Genomic DNA, 17,688 nt, shown 5'->3' on the forward strand with positions numbered 1-17,688 from the left:
ATACTGCTTTATTAGCAAGTAATGATTTTGCAGGGATCAAAATATTCAGTCTCCCCAGAAATGCATGTTAGTGGGTGATCATTTTAACAGTAGTGGGAAAACCAATCAGAGCCCAGATTAGACAATTCCCATCTTTGACAGTGCTGGAATATTTGAACAAGGCAGTAACTGAAGGTCTGCTGACTGCAAGGTGTGGCCTTCAGTCTTGGGGACCATAGTCAGCTGACACATGTTAAACCAGCTGCACTGGGCTTGGGATAGAGAGTCAGGGAGCCATAACTAGTTGTTGGTTCTCATCATTTCTTCTTTTTTGCTCTGTTGGTGGCTGGTGGGGGCGGGGTAAATGAGCCATCTGTTGCTAAGTGCTCTACTAGGTTTAGGCAAAATCAGTTGAGCTCCTGCACTGCACTGTGGGTTGCACAGCCCCACAAGGAAACAAGCTACTCTCCTTTCTCATCTGCAATGCAACAGGTGGCCAGCAGGAGAGCTGCAGTACGAAAGGACAACCAGGGCTCACCAGAGTGTTCTCAGCTCCCTCAGAGCTGCTCCTGGGTCTGCATTAGGGTGACCAGATGTCATGATTTTATAGGGACAGTCCTAATATTCGGTGGCATTTTCTTATATAGGCACATATTACCTCACCCCTACCCCCTGTTCTGATTTTTCATATTTGCTATCTGGTCACCCTAGTCTTCAGGGAGTTGAGAGAAGAAGAAACTGGAAGAAGCTAGAAGAAGGATGGACAGTCTGGGGGAGGAAAGTTGTAGAGAAGTAGAGGAGGAAATAGAGGATGGGGAGAGAGAAACGCAAAAAGAATGGAGAAAGAAAGGTGGCTAAGTCAAGACCTTCAAATACTTGGGAGACCAGCCACGTGTTTAGCAGGGAGCACAGAGGTTGATCAGATCCCATGACTGGTATGTTAGGAAGGACATTTTAAGTTAGTGAAGGAGCCAGACTTCAAAGTTGTTCTGAAGAAGTTGCCCTGCTTTAAGGTTCATACATATATCCTTACTCCCCTGTTATAATCATTCATAAATACACTGAACAGATAAACACAAGCTATCGCACACTCAACCTTCACAAATCTCATTTAACCAAGGGCCTGATGTGAATAGAAATAACTATAATGCCGCTTAAATACTAGTTATGAAAATCACTCACACTGTTTCCAGATACAAAAGTCCAAATTATATAACATGAGCTTTACAGGCTTGTTTAGAATAGGTTGGTTTACCATTTTGAACAGGTTACCCAAACTAATGACAAGATAACAAGAAAGAAGATCACTCACAAAGGGGAAGATGCCAGCATACTACTGTATGTTCATTTACCCCAAGTACACTCTGATAATTTCACAGTTCTATCTTATTACATTGTTAAAATATATTTAATAAAATATTAGCTGGGTGATTCAATGTGCACCTAAACATAATATTTTTGCAGCACTTGACAAAAAATATGCCTTTTAGCAAGAGAACCCACATTACTCCTTAATTCACACCCTGAACACCAAGATTTGGAGACATTAAATTGTTAACTTACAGGCTAGTGATTGATTTGATTTTAATTGTGGCACAAGCCACTAACACAAAAACACTAGGTGGTGGAAGCAAGGTTAATTTTACCATAATAAGCAGTTTATTTAAATGGTTCAAATAATACTTACAGTTAACTAGTTTTTTTGGCTCACATTTTTCAACAGAACAGAGTTGTGGTATCCAACTTCGCCCTATACCGACACTACCTTTAATCTTTGCACAAAGCTCCCATTGGCATGACTGGGAGTTCTAGATGTGGACCCAGTGAAAGTGAGCAAAACTTCTCTTTACATTTTTGTAAGAATGACTTTGCAAGAATGGTAGGTATTGTACCTGTGGTAGTCTGCAGAGCTCCAGAAATTGTCAGGAACATCCAAATGAAGATCACTGTGGCACCCATCTTGTGAGGGCTCCTGAGGAACGGAGCATCAGAATTTATAGGCTCTGACTATGGAGGGGCGTGGCTCAACAGTCTGCTCTGTACCTACAGTAAATCAATACAAAGTGAATTCCAAAGGTGTTTTCATTTCAGTCACAGAGGAAGGTGTGTTTAATTTGTTCTGCATTAGTAGTATACCGCTCGATACCATTCATCACCATGCAATTTTGACAGGTCTGTATGCCCCATTTAGCTCTTATGTCCCGCCTTCCCTCCCCGTTTCTGTTGGCGCCAAAGTTTGGCGCCATCGGCCATTTTCAAAAAAATTTGAAAAAAAAATTTCTGTGTGTGTGTATTTGACTAGGGGATGTGTTGTGTGTGTTTGTGCTTGGGTACATGGAGAGAAAAAGGTTGAAAGAAGAGAGTGTAAAGATGAACAAAGCAAGTTTGAGTAAGGTTTCAAGAAAAAAGGTAATTTGAAAGAAGAGAGGTAAGTTATTGAAGAAAAAGGATGGTAAAGGTAGGTTATTCAAGAATGGAAAGATAGAACTTAAAGAAAAAAGGAAATATTTGTTTTTAAAGGGTTAGTTTAAGAAAAGAATTAAATAATATTGAAAATTAAAGAGGGCATTTACTAAGGCAAAGCCTGTTTGGTAAGCCCAGGGTAAAAAAAGTGAATAAAAAAGCCTTTAAACTATTTACTATTAGGATGGGTTGCAAAAAAAAAGCATTTAAAAACATTAAAAACTAGGTTTAAAAAGGGAATTTACTAAGGTAGAGTCTGTTTCGTAAGCACAGGGTAAAAAAGTAAATAAAAAAACATTTAAAGTATTCAATAGCAGTGTAGGTTAAGAAAAAAAGAAAGGTTAAAAAAAAGAACAGCGGAAAAAAAGAAAAAAAGAGAGCCCTCTTTACAAAGGGCAAAGATAGAGAGCACATGGTGGAATCAAAATGAAAAAGAGAGAATAAGAGAGAGAGGGAAAAGCAGGCAGAGCCTGTTCGGTAAGCACAGGGTAAAAAAGTGAATAGAAAAGCATTCAGTAACAGGGTAGGTTAAGAACAAAAGAGAGGTTAAAAGAAAGAACAGGGCAAGAAAAGAGAGCTCCCTTTGCAAAGGGCAAAGATAGAGAGCACAAGGTGGAATCAGAGATAGAGAGAAAGAGAATTCTTACCTTTCAAGTCTTTCTGTAGAATGAGGCAACTTTCCTGGTTCAGAACCTCTCAGACTTGTTATCGCCGCCTTTGGATCGGCCCAATTAGACGTTGTTTTACAGCAGCATCATAGAATTAATTTTCCCGAACTAATCCTAGAGTCCCAAGATTTTAAACAAGAGCCAATTCCCTCCTTTTCCCCCTCTCCCCCTCACTCCTCCCTTCCTTTTAACTGTTTTATTCTTATCTATAGAAACAGACCCCCAGCATTTTTCCCGCCATGTAGCCCTTTTACAGAGGAGTTTTTATAAAAATTAAAACCATAAGCTTTTAGTAACAAACAATTTTTAAAAATTTTCCCCTAGGTTTTGGACTAACAGGGGTTATTTATTTAGTAAGCACAATGTGAAGCTGCAGCAAAGCGCCTGTTAGCAAAGCAGCCTCTGTAAATTAGTGGATTAGAGATAGGAAGGCTGCTTCTTCCCCAAACTTTTTAACAAACACAAGTTAAAGTTACATTAAGTTTTTCAAAGGAATAAAGCTCTGCTTTATAATGACTTGAAAAGACAAACCTAGGACACATCCCTTTTGTATGTGTTGTAATAAAAAATTAGGCAGAAGCACCCTAGGTTTAAAACCCCAGGTTTTTAGTAACAGACAGTTTATAAACCCCTTATTTCGTAAACCAGGGGATTAGAAAGAAGAAGAAGAAGATTGCTTCTTCCCCCACTTTTTAACAAATAGAAGTGAAAGTTATATTAAGGTTTTTAAGGGAATAAACACTTGAAAAGACATGTCTAAATGAAGACAGTTCTTTATTTACAGGAGTGTTTCAATAAAAAAGAGCAGGCATGAGCACCCCAGGTTTTTAGTAACAGACAGTTTATATGCCCCTTATTTTGTAAACCAGCGGATTAGAGAGAAGAAGTTTGTTTCTTTCCCCACTTTTTAACGAATAGAGGTGAAAGGCTTGTAAAGGAATAAACACTTAAAAAGACATGCCTAAATGAAGACCCATTTCTTTATTTAACCCCCCTTGGCATAGGTGTTTTAATAACACATGAGTTTGCAAAAACAACCCAGGGTTCTAAAAGTAATGTATAGTAATAAAAATGTTTTCCCCCTAGGCTTTAAACTAGCCCTGGACATTTTTTAGTAAAAGGAGCCTGCTTTTTTAGCAAAGCCATTGTTAGCAAAAACAGCCTCTGTGATCAAAAATTAAAAGGCCAGATCATAACAAAAAAGTCCCAGGCCTGCTTTTAAAACAAAATGATACCAAAAACTAGGATTAGAAAAAATAGTACCTTTAACTGTAAAGAAGCTTACTATATAAAATACAAACTTTTTACAATAAAAGTTTTAAAAAGCTAAAGCATGTAGCCAGAGACCTTCCTGCCGTTTTCCCCAGAAAAAAACAAGTAAGCCCCCCTCTCCCTGCTCTGCTCTTATCTAAACAACCAGGACCTTCTTTGTTTTTTTCCCACTCTGTAACAAAAGCTGACCAACACATACTATAAACCATTTAAAAATGTGTTTTTTAAAGTAATGTCTAAATCCCCCCTTTTTTTAACTTATTAAATAAACACATGAAAAAACAAACCTAATGAAACAACAGGCTTTTGTAGCAAAGCTTTGTTAGCAAAGCAGCCTCTGTGAGTTAGTGGATTACAGAAAAGGAGTTTGCTTCTTTACCTGCTTTTTAACAAACACAAGTAAAGTTACACTAGGTTTTTCAAAGGTATAATGACTTGAAAAGACAAACCTAAGACACATCCCTTTTGTATGTGTTGTTATAAAAAAAAGAGCAGGCAGAAGCACCCCAGGTTTAAAACCACACGTCCTTAGTAACAGCCAGTTTATATTCCCCTTATTCTGTAAACCAAAATTAGAGAGAAGTTTGTTTCTTCCCCCACTTTTTAACCAAAAGAGGTAAAAGTTTTGTAAAGGAATAAACACTTGAAAAAGACAAGCCTATATGAAGACAGTTCTTTATTTAGCCCCCTTGGTATAAGTGTTTTAATAAAAAAAGAGCAGGCAGAACCACCCCAGGTTTTTAGTAACAGCCAGTTTATATTCCCCTTATTTTGTAAACCAGGGGATTAGAGAGAAGAAGAAGTTTGTTTCTTCTCCCACTTTTTAACCAAGAAAGGTAAAAGGCTTGTAAAGGAATAAACACTTGAAAAGACAAGCCAAAATGAAGACACGGCCCTTTTGTATGTGTTGTAATAAAAAAAAGCATGCAAAAGCACCCTAGGGTTAAACCCTGACTAAGAAAATGTTTTTCCCCAAGGTTTTTAGTGAGAACCACTTGAAACAGCCTTTTGAAGGTAGTGAATTAGAAAAGAAGACCCCTTTAGCCCCCTTGATATAGGTGTTTCAGTAACATGTGAGTTTGCAGAAACAACCCAGACTTAAAAACACAAAAAGCCTGTTTATAAAAGTAATGTATAGCAATAAAAAAGTTTTAAACTTACATGGGTTATTTTTTAGTAAAAGCAGCCTGCTTTTTTAACAAAACCATTGTTAGGAAAAACAGCCTTTGTAAGTCAGTGGATCAGAGATAAGAAGGCCAGAACATAACAAAAAAGCCCCAGGTCTCCTTTTAAAACAAAATGATACCAAAAACTGGTATTAGAAAGAATAGTAACTTTAACTGTAAAGAAGCTTACTATAGAAAATAAAAACTTTTTACAATGAAAGTTTAAAAAAGCTGAAGTATGTAGCCAGAGGCCTTCCCGCCTTTTTCCCCAGAAAAAACAAGTAAGGGGTCCCCCTGCTCTGCTCTTATCTAAACATCCAGGACCTTCTTTGTTTTTTTCCACTTTGTAACAAAAGCTGACCAACACATACTATAAACCATTTAAAAATGTGTTTTTTAAAGTAATAATGTAAAATAATAAAAAACAACCCTTAAGGCCGGTAAATTGTGCAAAAAGCTTTAAAAGCCAGGGTTTAGTTACAACCCATGCCAACTGTAACTTTTTAAAATAGGGTTAGAACAGGCCTGCACAACACGCGGCCCGCGGGCTGCATGCGGCCCGCGTGGGCCCACTGTGCGGCCCGCAGGCAAGCGGTAGGGGGCAGTTTCCGGGTTCACCCCCTGCCCGGGGGGCCTGACCTCACAGCCCCGCGCGCCGCGCTCTGACCGCCCTGACAGTCAGAAGCGCAGCTGCCGGGTTCGCCCCCTGCCGGGGCAGGAGGGCCTGACCTCCCCCACCCCTGGGCAGGGGGTGAACCCGGCAGCCGCGCTTCTGACTGTCAGGGCGGTCAGAGCGCGGCACGCGGGGCTGAGGTTGCCTTTCCCCCCCCCCGGCAGGGCGTGAACCCGGCAGCCGCGCTTCTGACTGTCAGAGCGGGGCGTGCGGGGCTGATGTTGCCTTCCCCCCGCACACGCGTCTCCATCTCCCGCTCCTCCTGCCTGGCGTCCAGCGTCACTTCCAGGGCTGCTGAGGCGGGAAGCGCTGGGCACGAGGCAGAGACGGTAAGTCCGAGCGAGGGGAGAGGCACCCGGCCTGGGCTCGAGCCGCAGCTCATGGGGGTTGGGGTCAGGGGGATGTCCAGCTCAGAGGGGCTGGGCTCGGAGCTGGGGGTCAGAGCTGCTGGGGGATGGGGTCAGGGGGTGCTTAGCTCAGAGGGGCTGGACTCGGAGCTAGGGGTCAGGGCTGCTGGGGGATGGGGTCGAGGGGTGCTTAGCTCAGAGGGGTTGGGCTCGGAGCTAGGGGTCAGGGCTGGGGGGGACGGGGTTCGGCGGGGCTGGGTGGCGCTGGGGGGGGACGGGATTCGGCGGGGCTGGGTGGCGCTGGGGGGGGGGGGCCTGTTTCAGCACGGCCGGGGGGTTTCGGCCCTCAGCTATTTTCTTTGGAGTAATATGGCCCTCGCCGCTTTACGAGTTGTGCAGGCCTGGGTTAGAACATAACCCCCCCACACACACACCACACACACCTACCCACCTTTTTTCCTAGAAAAAATAACCTGTACACACCCTGGTTTTTCAAAGAAACGCCTTTTTAAATATTAATTTTTAGGGGGCCCCAAGACCTTTTTTTTTTTTTTAAACAGGTTTAAACTTATAAATAGGGACAGAAAACTGGACAATGCTGTCAAAGAAATATTGCTGATACAAGACTTCTACCATCAAGGGGAGCAACAACATGGTAGGAAAGGTTACTATGGTGTGTGTCTGTCTGTGTGTGTGCCACAATGGTGTTATACCTGCGTTGTGCTTAGTTAAAAGGTAATATTTTTTCTTTTAAATAGGATGAGGCCTTTTTCCTTGACATACCAGATTCTGTACTAGAAGCTTTAAATTTTGGAAAGCTAATTAATATGCTACACAATTATGGTTTATTTTTAAAAGAAATGGTTTTAAGGATTTTTTTTTTTAAATTAGAACAAGATGAAAATCAAAACCAGCAAATAGGTTTTTCTGAGATTACAGAAGATGGTATGAACTGTTTTTAAATATGTGTTTGAAATAACTGTTATTGGAAATAGTGTACATTTTTTTAGGGGTTGTGCATTAACATAGGTACTGGGGTTTATGTTTGCAAAAAGAAGAACAGGAGTACTTGTGGCACCTTAGAGACTAACAAATTTATTAGAGCATAAGCTTTCGTGGACTACAGCCCACTTCTTCGGATGCATATAGAATGGAACATATGTTGTTATTAGTAAAAAAAAAAAGAAAGCTGCCTTTGCCCCAAAGGTTTTACTGTACAAAAAAGTTTTGCTGACAGTTGTTAAAAATTTTGGAGCTGTACTGCACCCGTGTGGCGTAAGCGGAAATAGCACTTTATTTTTTTACATTGTATTTAAACCTTGTTTTTAGCCCCTACTATAAAAAATGTTTTAGCGGGGTTATGTAAAAGGCTTTTAAAATATATATATGGGGGATATGTTTGTTGTTGTTAGTAAAAAAGAACATACAGGCTTATGTGCTAAAACATTTTGTATAAGTATTGGCAGACTTATCAAGTGTTATCCCTCAAGAAGAAATGTTGAAGGGGAGCTCGCTTAAAGGGGCCAAGAAATTTCTCTCTCTGAATCAGCTACCGTTGGAAACATGGGAATCAAACCCCCCAATTTTGAACAACCTGCACAACCAAATCCCTCATTACACAAAGCCAGCTACCTTTAAAGAGGGGCAAAACATTTCCCTTTGAGGCAGCTGATGTTGGAAGCAAGGGTATTAGACCCCTCAATTTTGAACAGCCCTGTACATCCAAACCCCTCATTACACAAAGCCAGCTACCTTTAAAGAGGGGCAAAAAATTTCCTTCTGAGGCAGCTGCACTTGGAAGCAAGGGTGTTAGACCCCCCGATTTTGAACAGCCCGGCACATCCAAATCCCTCATTACACAGAGCCAGCCGGCCTTAAAAAGGGCCAAAAAAATCTACCTCTGAAACAGCAACAGTTTTCAGGGGTGGGGAAAAGGGGATAATGATAACTGGGTGGGGGATTTTTTTATGAGAAAAAAAGCTGCCTAGAGGCGCCCTTTACGGTGGTAGAACAAACGCCATCTGCCTTTATTACAAACCGCAGCCCGGGGAGCAAGTTCATTACTATGATTTTACCAGCCTTTACCCTTTTGTTAACAAAACTAAACAATACCCTGTGGGGCAACCTGTTATCGTATATGAGGGGTTTGGGGATATCAGACAGTACTTTGGCATCGCCAAGGTTAAAGTGTACCCTCCGAGAGGTCTGTATTTCCCCGTATTACCATACAGGGTCGGTGGTAAACTAATGTTCCCCCTGTGCGCCCTTTGTGCAGAAACAAGACAAAAGGACCCCTGCACACACAGGCAGGAAGAGAGGGCTTTAACAGGGGCTTGGTGCACAATAGAGTTGGTGGGGGCTTTAAACAAAGGGTACAGGATCGCTGAGATTTATGAAGTCTGGCATTTTAATCGCTCTTCAGATGCCCTGTTTTCAGACTACATTAAAACACACCTGAGACAGAAACAAGAGGCCTCGGGGTTCCCTCATTGGTGTACGGACAAGTTAAAAAAAACAGTACGTTAAAGAGTACCGTGAAAGAGAAGGCGTGTGTCTGCGTCTAAACAAGATTAAACGTGTTTTGTCAGTGGAAAAAAAGCCGTACGATTAATTTAAATACTAAGTATATGGTTCTTTTTAAAAAAACCCGCGATAAACTGCAAATCACCACTTTGGCCCAGCAAATGTACCCTGGTAAAACACAAGTCTCTTTGGAAGCTTTTGAGGACGCTACCAAAAATCCCTACAGGTATCTGCTGGTGGATTTAAATGCTTGAACGCCTGAAGCCTTCCGGTTAAGAACAGGCCTTTTCCCCCCAGACTGGGCCTGTGTATACATCTTTAAAAACCCCCATAAAAAATTGTTATTTTTATCAAACTTCCATTTTAAAAAAGAGCATCCCCCTGACAAACATGTCTAACCGTGTGCAGAGAAACCTGGCTCTTTTAAGATTTCTCATCAAAGCCAAGCCACAGCAAAGGAAGGCTATTCTCTGCTCGGCTTCTGATGACCTGGTAGCGGCCATCAATTACCCATTATGTACTGGGCCGGATTAGGAGGAATATTTCGCAGTCTTTTTAGAAAAGCCGTGCCGCTTTTGAGAAGGGGTTTTGACATTATTAAACCCCACATGAAAACAGTCGCAAAAAATATAACCAAAGACATAAATCACGTGTCTAGCGCCGTTATAAACAAAATAGGAGCACGCACACCACAGGAAGGTTCCGATTTAGTGGTGATGAGGAGAAAAAGAGCAGCGTCAAGCCAACCGTTTAAAGGGCCTCCTAGGCCATCTCAGAAATAGTGCTCAACACTTTAAAAGGAAACGTTCTTCTAAAACCCCGACAAATAAGCGTCCTAAAAAGAAAACAGGGAATTATTAAAAAGCTGAGCAATAAAAAGCTATGTCTGGTCTTTTCCCTTTTACAAACCACACCACCAGGCGGTCATTTTCTGGTAAATCATCAGTGTACACTTTTAAAATGCGATTAAAAGATAAACCCCTACTACGTTGTTTAAAAAAATATACAATGATAACCGCAGGTTACAGCTAGGGGGTCCTGTACTTGTGTCTGATGAAACACAATATTATTAGAGTTACAGTTTAAAAAAGTCATAATAGACTTAGGAAAAAAGTTACTGTCTGGGGAAAATCCGTAGGAGTCAAAAAACTCACCAGACCCCTGTTTTGGTAAATAGAGGGCCAGCCAATGTTCCCCGGGTAAGTCATGGGAGTGCGTGTTAACAATAAGTCCCAAAGGTCTTTCGAACACAAATCCGTTCGGAAGCAAGTCGCTAGGAATAACATCTAAAAAAGAAGGGTCCTTTGATAAAATACACCTTAGCTGCACGGTGTTCATGATTATATATAGTCAAACTGGACGTTTCTTCTATGGTTTGCTTCGAGCACATTATCAAAAACCCTATACACTAGCATGTTAACGGTAGAGGGCAAAGCCATTGCAAACCAAATTTCCGCTCTCAGGTTTCCAGTTTTAATCAGAAAATAATGATCGGTGCACTGCTGATCTGGGATCAGATTGAAGGCGTACAGCGTATAGCCCTGGGCAAATTCACCACGGTCGATCAAAAGTGAGCGGTCTTTTACATATTTTCCAGTCGCCTGCATGAGCTGCATGTATTCCCTCACACAGTTTCCAGTCTCAAAATCAGGTTGTAGCGGTTTCACTGGCACCTGTTCGCGATCCACATACAATACCACAAAATTAATGTTATAATGTTTAAAGTTAAAAGGGTTTTTAATGTAGCTGCCGCTGAAGGCGTAGTTATCTATAAAACCGATTACAAGCTGCTTGGGTAGCTGTCCCAAAAAGAGGTTTTCCTGGTTACTGACACAGCTGCTGGCCAGAATGCTGAACACCTTTATGCCCACCCAGTCTACCGGGTACTTAGCATTGGCAGTCATTAGAGCTTCAGCGTGCCCCAAACAGACCCCAGGGGTCACTTTTACCCGTTTTACAAACAGGGACGCTGAAATAATGTGAACTTTATAATTCTGGTTGGCATTCCCGCCCATGAGGCAAAACACATCTTTGCTATGCATCAGTTTAATTTTCAAGTCCACGCCGTTCAGCAAGAGTTTTTCTTGAAAAAAACAAATCACTGCGTAGAGGCCACAACAGATCGAGCTTCCTGCTGCCGGCCGTTAGTCTGGCCCTGCGTATAAGCCCTTCATTAGCCATGCCGACCAAAAGGGTGTTTTCATGGGCCCCCCACCGTGTCTTTATGAAACCCTCCTGTCGAAAACTGCGTAGCGAGGGTGTCATGGCTGTAGTTCAAAATTAGCTCTATCAAGGCTCTGTAAGGGTAACAATTGTTGCTCTGACTGATAAGACGGTTGCCTAAAGTGACATCCAGCTGGTTAAAAAGGGAGGCAATGTGGTAGTTTGTTAGGGCCACCCTGGCGTCATCATCAAGGTCTGACCCATCTTCTTTTACCACCTTGCAGCACACGTACAGCAGCGTGTTGTTAAGATCTAAGTAATGATCCCCGTGTCCCGAAATAAAAAATTCGAGAGGGGCATTCACCGTTAAAGCGGCCAAAGGCGGCACCTCTACATAAAAGCTATTTTCGATACTGGTTTGTGTGGGGGCTATTTGCAATAAATCCAGTTCCGATTTGGTGTATTCGTCAGAGCCACAATGAATAAAAGCCATTTTAAAATATATCCCTTTTACCACAGGTGACGCGTCGCTTCCTCTTCTTAGGGTGTCTTTTTGGCTGAGGCATCTTCTGACAGCTTTTTTTTTAAAGGCCTCCTCATCAGCACTAAACCAGAACCTTCCTGTGGCATGTTTGCTCCTATTTTGTTTATAATGGCGCTAGACACGGGGTTTATGACGTCTTTGGTTATATTTTTTGCAGCTGTTTTCATGTGGGGTTTAATAATGTCAAAACCCCTTCTCAAAAGCAGCACGGCTTTTCTAAAAAGACTGTGAAATATCCCTCATAATCCGGCCACGTATATAACGGGTAATCCTTGATATCCCAGTAAGCCATAACCAGCCTGGGCCTTGTAGTAGTTCCTATACAAAAAGGGGTCCCCATACTTTTTCATAGTAACCATTCTTCAACTTTTCTGGGACGCAAATGTAGTTTAACAATCACCTTCCCAAAACTAAATGAAACGTGTTAATTCTGATCCGTCTTTATTTCAATAGTAATGGTTCCAATATGCTGCTTACTCATGGGGACGTAATGCGGTTTGTCATATGTGATGGTAATAAATTCGTTGTTGCTACCGCAGATGGGAACGCAGTGCAACAGTGGCACATAGTAGTCCCCCACTAACTGATATTCCACTATGTCCGTGTACACGTATAAAGAGTGAAATCCACCCATAATGTCTACGGGGTACGGTGCTATCCTACACGGATAATCTGGAAGCATTCCCAATATTATTGCCAATTTTCCCCGTGTGGAAAAAAAGTGATTTTCATCATTTGCTTTTAACCAAACCCTTCTAGTCACCGGGCTGTAAATGACACTGACCTTCGGTTTTTCGGTATCTTTGTCGATATTCTTGTTGATGTTTTCTATTAAATGGTGAATTCTAGAATAATAGCCGGCGTCTATTTTGTAGGTTCGGATTTCTTTTTTCGACGCTAACGTAAACGGTGAATTGTAAAAGAGTGTGTTCCACGAGTGACAATAATGAATTTCCGATAAAGTGACATCTCACTGACCTATCAAATTTAAAGGCTTGGCTAGTTGTATTGTAAAATTGGAACTAGTATTTTGAGGAAAAGCCCCCACAGAGGCATTGCTTGGTAAGGTAACGTAAAAACTCCGTTCAGTCATTCCCCCCCCCCCTTTATGAAAGGTCTTGCACTTGAGACACTTTAACCCAACTGTTAAATTTTTTAGGCCAACCTTTCCATTCCACAAAAAAATACTCATTTCTTCCCCGGCCTTTTTTAGCTAAAATCTTTTCTACCCTGTAAATGCGGTTCTGGTTAGGGTTTACTTTTTGTAATTCTTCAGGTAAAAAGAGCCCGCAACTTCCTCCTCTCCGTAATCTTGTAATGCGTACACAGGCCTCTGTCTTCGTAATAAAACCCCTGACACGATAAATATTTCATCGGTAAAGGTTTGCTGATATCCCTTTTCAAAAGTACCCTTTGTTTTAGATACCATTACGTGATCCCCTTTCTTAAAAATCACACGCAGTGCCTTTATTTTAAAACTATCCCCTTAGACAGTTTTCCACTCGCTCAGCACGTTAGCGTGTGTCACACCAATCAGGCATCCTTTAATAGTTCTGTGATAACTTCTGTTGTAACCATCTATGAAGGCCTGCAGCACATCGATGTAGCGAAAGGTGCTACGGGTGGTAAAATACCTCCACATCTTTGATTTTAAAGTTCTGTTAAAATTCTCCACAACCCCGGCTTTGATTTCATTATTGGTAACAAAATGGTGTGCCCCATGTTGCTTAAACAAAGTCTTTAAAGCTTTGTTTAAAAACTCTTTTCCTTGGTCTGTTTGTTATTTTTGAGGCACGCGGCCTTGTGTAAAACTAGCTTTAAACGCCTTTGCCACCTCTTCCCCGGTCTTATTCTTTAGGGTTACCGCCCAAGGGTATTTAGACAAAATATTTATCACCGTTAAAATATATTTACGACCGTCGTTGTGGTTAGAATAGGAGGCCATGTCAACCAAATCTACCTGCCATTGCGCGTTCACATCAGACACAACCGTTTTATTTCTTTTAAATTTAAGCCTTGCTGGTTTATGTAAAGTGTAAACCTCTTGATCCGCAAGCCAAGTGGCAACCTGCTTTCTGCTTAAAGTTTTACGGTGTCTTTTAGCGGCCTGAAATAAGGGTGTTAAACCCCCAAAACTCCCAACTTCTCTGGGAGAGTAATAAATTTTCTTTAGCAACCTCACCATGTCTAACCCGTCTTGCTTGAAAACACACGTATACACAAGAACCCATTTTTGCTTTTGTTTTTGTTTAATACAGAAGCGTCTATACACATCTTACTTTTTTTAAAAAAAATACAAGCTTTTAATGCAGCAGCAAAGTAATATATAGTACAACTATACACATTTATTTAATGCATAAGCAAAGGAATATAGAAAACGGTTATACAAACTTTTTTAAATTTATTTTACAATACATCTGTAAAAAGTTTTATAATCTATTTTACGAACCCTGCTTCACACCGATCGACCAATATTGGCTGCCACCTCATTTGACAAATCTACCAGCAAGGCCACCAGATCAGATGTCTCTGCAACCTCCCTAATAATTTTAACAACTTCGGTTATAGTTTCAGTGGTTATGTTAAGCTTTTTCAGTTTGTAGCCTTCGGCTATAATTATATATAGAAGTTGGGCCACATTCGGTTTAGAAGAAATACGTTTAATCTGATGAAATACTTCTGAGCGACCCCAAAAGATACAAGGGTGACTAAAAGGGTCGGGCTCATTTACCGTGCAAGCTGCACAGTTTTCCAAAAGTTGTTTTTTCAAACAGTGGTAAATGGCTTTTACTACAACAGGCCTAATAATATTGGCCATAATAACTTTCTTTTTTCATCTTAACAGTCTCTCACTCTCTCCTTTCAACCTTTTTCTCTCCATGTACCCAAGCACAAACACACACAACACATCCCCTATTCAAATACACACACACACACACAATTTTTTTTCAAAATGGCCGACGGCACCAAAATTTGGCGCCAACGGAAACAGGGTGGGAAAGTGGGACATAAGCCCTAAATGGGGCATACAGACCTGTCAAAATTGCATGGTGATGAATGCTATCGAGCTGTATACTACTTGCATTTAATTTTATTTTTATAACCTTGTGGTCTCTGCCGGAAGATAATATTTAAACAATAGCATTTTATACTTCTTGAAGGAGAACTTTTGGCATAAATTATCCCACATAAGTTTGACTCGTGTATGAATCAAAAGTTACCTCTAGAGTGGATCCGGATGCTTTATTCTTCCCAGCTACTACTGGTGGAATAAAAGGGGGAAAATCTTTGAGACTGAAGTGGTGGGGTGGCCATTCCCCAGGAAGGAATTTTTCATGGTGTTTGAAGGGTCAATCAGTTGTCTGCAGTACATAATTCAGGAATATGATTGAATCACAGCATCACATACAAATATTTGGTAGTAGTTTATTCAATATTTTATTAGTGTCTTATTGACTTGTGACATTTGGGGGTTCTCCCAGGCCAGTAACAGGTTCGGTCACTGTTTGCCTTGTAATCATGGATGTCTTGTGGCTGTGCAGCTTTGATCCAGAGCTCTGACCCCAGCAACCTGCTAACAGCCCACTAGCCTTGCACTGGCTTTGCCCAACTTGGTTAATCTTCATAGGCTGAACTTAGTATCTTCCAACCCAAATTCAACCCAAAATCATCCTACTGCAGGGATCAGTCCCTCTCTCTGGACCCTCACAGAGAAAGTATTAAGTTCGCAGCCTCTACAAAGACAGTAAAACACTGTTAGTATATAGGCTTGTTTGTCAGCCTGAGATAGAATTTTGGGTTTGACCTTTTGATACTCTTATACTAACATGAGTGAACAAAGATACTGGGTGTGCTGCTTCTGCCTAGCCAGATGGGTTTGTTAGTATAATGGGAACAGATCAGAACAGTTAAAATGTTGCAGGTGGGAGGGATAGCTCAGTGGTTTGAGCATTGGCCTGCTAAACCAAGGGTTGTGAGTTCAATCCTTGAGGGGGCCACTTGGGGATCTGGGGCAAAATCAGTATGTGGTCCTGCTAGTGAAGGCAGGGGGCTGGATTCAATGACCTTTCAAGGTCCTTTCCAGTTCTAGGAGATGGGATAGCTCCATTTATGGAAAAAAAATTTATAATATATGAGCATACAGTGGAAGGCTGCCTGGCTCTTCTCTGAAGGCAAAGTCAAGCAAAGAGGTGGGAGGAGCAAAGGGGGTTTTGGGTGAAGGTATAAATCACTAAAAGACCAAAGAAATGCCTATCCCTGATTGTAGCACAACCTCACCCCTTACCCCTCCCATGGGGTCAGGCCCACCAACAGGAATTCTGGGCCCCAGGGCAGAAGAGTCAATGGGCCCCTGCGATCTGCTGGCTGCACTGCTGGGTGCACTCTTCTGGCACAGACAGGGCTTTCACATGCCTAGGAGTCCTGCAGCCCACCTGGGCAATTTAAAAGGGCCTGGGGCTCCTGGCCGCTACTACTGCAATTGCCCCCTTTGCTGCCCCCCGCCCAGTCAGCAGACTTGCATGGGGTACAAAAGAGGTGGGATGAAGACTGCAGACCCAAAATGGAACATTACCATAAGAAGTTGCCAAGAAAGCTAACAGCATTTGGGGCTGTATAAGTAGGGGTATTGCCAGCAGATCGAAGGACGTGATCATTCCCCTCTATTCAACATTGGTGAGGCCTCATCTGGAGTACTGTGTCCAGTTTTGGGCCCCACTCTACAAGAAGGATGTGGAAAAATTGGAAAGAGTCCAGCGGAGGGCAACAAAAATGATTAGGGGGCTAGAACACATGACTTATGACAGGGGTCCCCAATGCAGTGCCCGCGGGCACCATGGCGCCCACCGAGGCGTCTAAGTGTGCCCGCGTACTGGCCAGCGGATGAGCATCCACCAAAATGTGGCCAAGAAGCAGCAGCATCCAGAGGCGTCGCCGCCGAAATGTCACCGATTTTCGGAGGCATTTCAGCGATAATGCCTCTGGATGACGCTGCTTCTCAGTGGCGATGCCTATTGACGTTGCCACTTGTCAGCAGCATTTCATGGTTGCTGCTCCCTATACCCCCCCAATGTAACAGATGGCAGCATGGTATGAACCCTTACCATTATCACCCCGTGTCAGGGGAAAACCAGGAAAACCATAACACCACCAACAGAATCACCACAATGCACTACACGTTTGTAACAAGAATGAAACACTGTAACATGTATGTTTTTAACACATAATCATAAATGTTTATTAAAGTATGGGTTACCTTCTTACATTGCTGCTTAAATGTTTCTACCTCCCCCCCCCCCATACACTCCATAGTGTAAGCTCCATACACTCAGGCACACTACCAGTCCATAAAAGCATCACACAATACTACTCTGGCTGACTGTTAACATGCTTTTAAGGTCTCCCTCAGCTGTATAGCTCCATGGCTGGCTATTCTAATCGCCCTTATGTCTGGCTGTTCGAGTTCAGCAGATATTTGGTCCACCTCTCCCCCTCATCCTGCCGGTAGCCTTTCCCCCTTCACCTCACAGATTTAACATTTGGGACGTTCGCCTTCCTGAGATTCAAACTAGTTAGTAAATATTCCCAGTGACCTTTTAATCTACCAAAATCACATTCAACTGTCATCAAACTCCGGCTGAGCTGGTCGTTCAATTTTTCTTTGATGCTGTCCAAGTGTCCAGTGTACGGCTTTATGAGCCAGGAAATCAAGGGATAGGCTGCATTCCCCAGAATCACTATTGGCATTTCAACATCACTGAAGGGAATGCACCGGTCAGGAAAGAATGTTCCTGCTTGCAGCTTTTAGAAAAGTCCTGTGTTTTTAAAGATGCAAGCCTCATTCACCTTTCCTGGCCAGAGAAAGGAATCTCAGGAACAGGGCCGGCTCCAG

The 17,688-nt window shown here is 42.1% G+C and overlaps 1 protein-coding gene across 1 annotated transcript in view; it reads right to left on the minus strand.

Moving 5' to 3' along the window:
* DMBT1 (deleted in malignant brain tumors 1) overlaps positions 1-17,688 on the minus strand; it is a 162,638-nt gene that overhangs the window by 96,238 nt on the left and 48,712 nt on the right. Inside the window, 4 exon segments of the mRNA XM_065553629.1 lie at positions 10,538-11,174; positions 11,417-11,912; positions 12,583-12,695; positions 13,713-13,905. Of these exon segments, the coding sequence (XP_065409701.1) occupies positions 10,538-11,174; positions 11,417-11,912; positions 12,583-12,695; positions 13,713-13,905 (1,439 nt within the window).

The sequence above is a fragment of the Chrysemys picta genome, chromosome 7 (assembly GCF_011386835.1).
Source record: "Chrysemys picta bellii isolate R12L10 chromosome 7, ASM1138683v2, whole genome shotgun sequence".
In the NCBI taxonomy this organism is placed as follows: domain Eukaryota; kingdom Metazoa; phylum Chordata; order Testudines; family Emydidae; genus Chrysemys; species Chrysemys picta.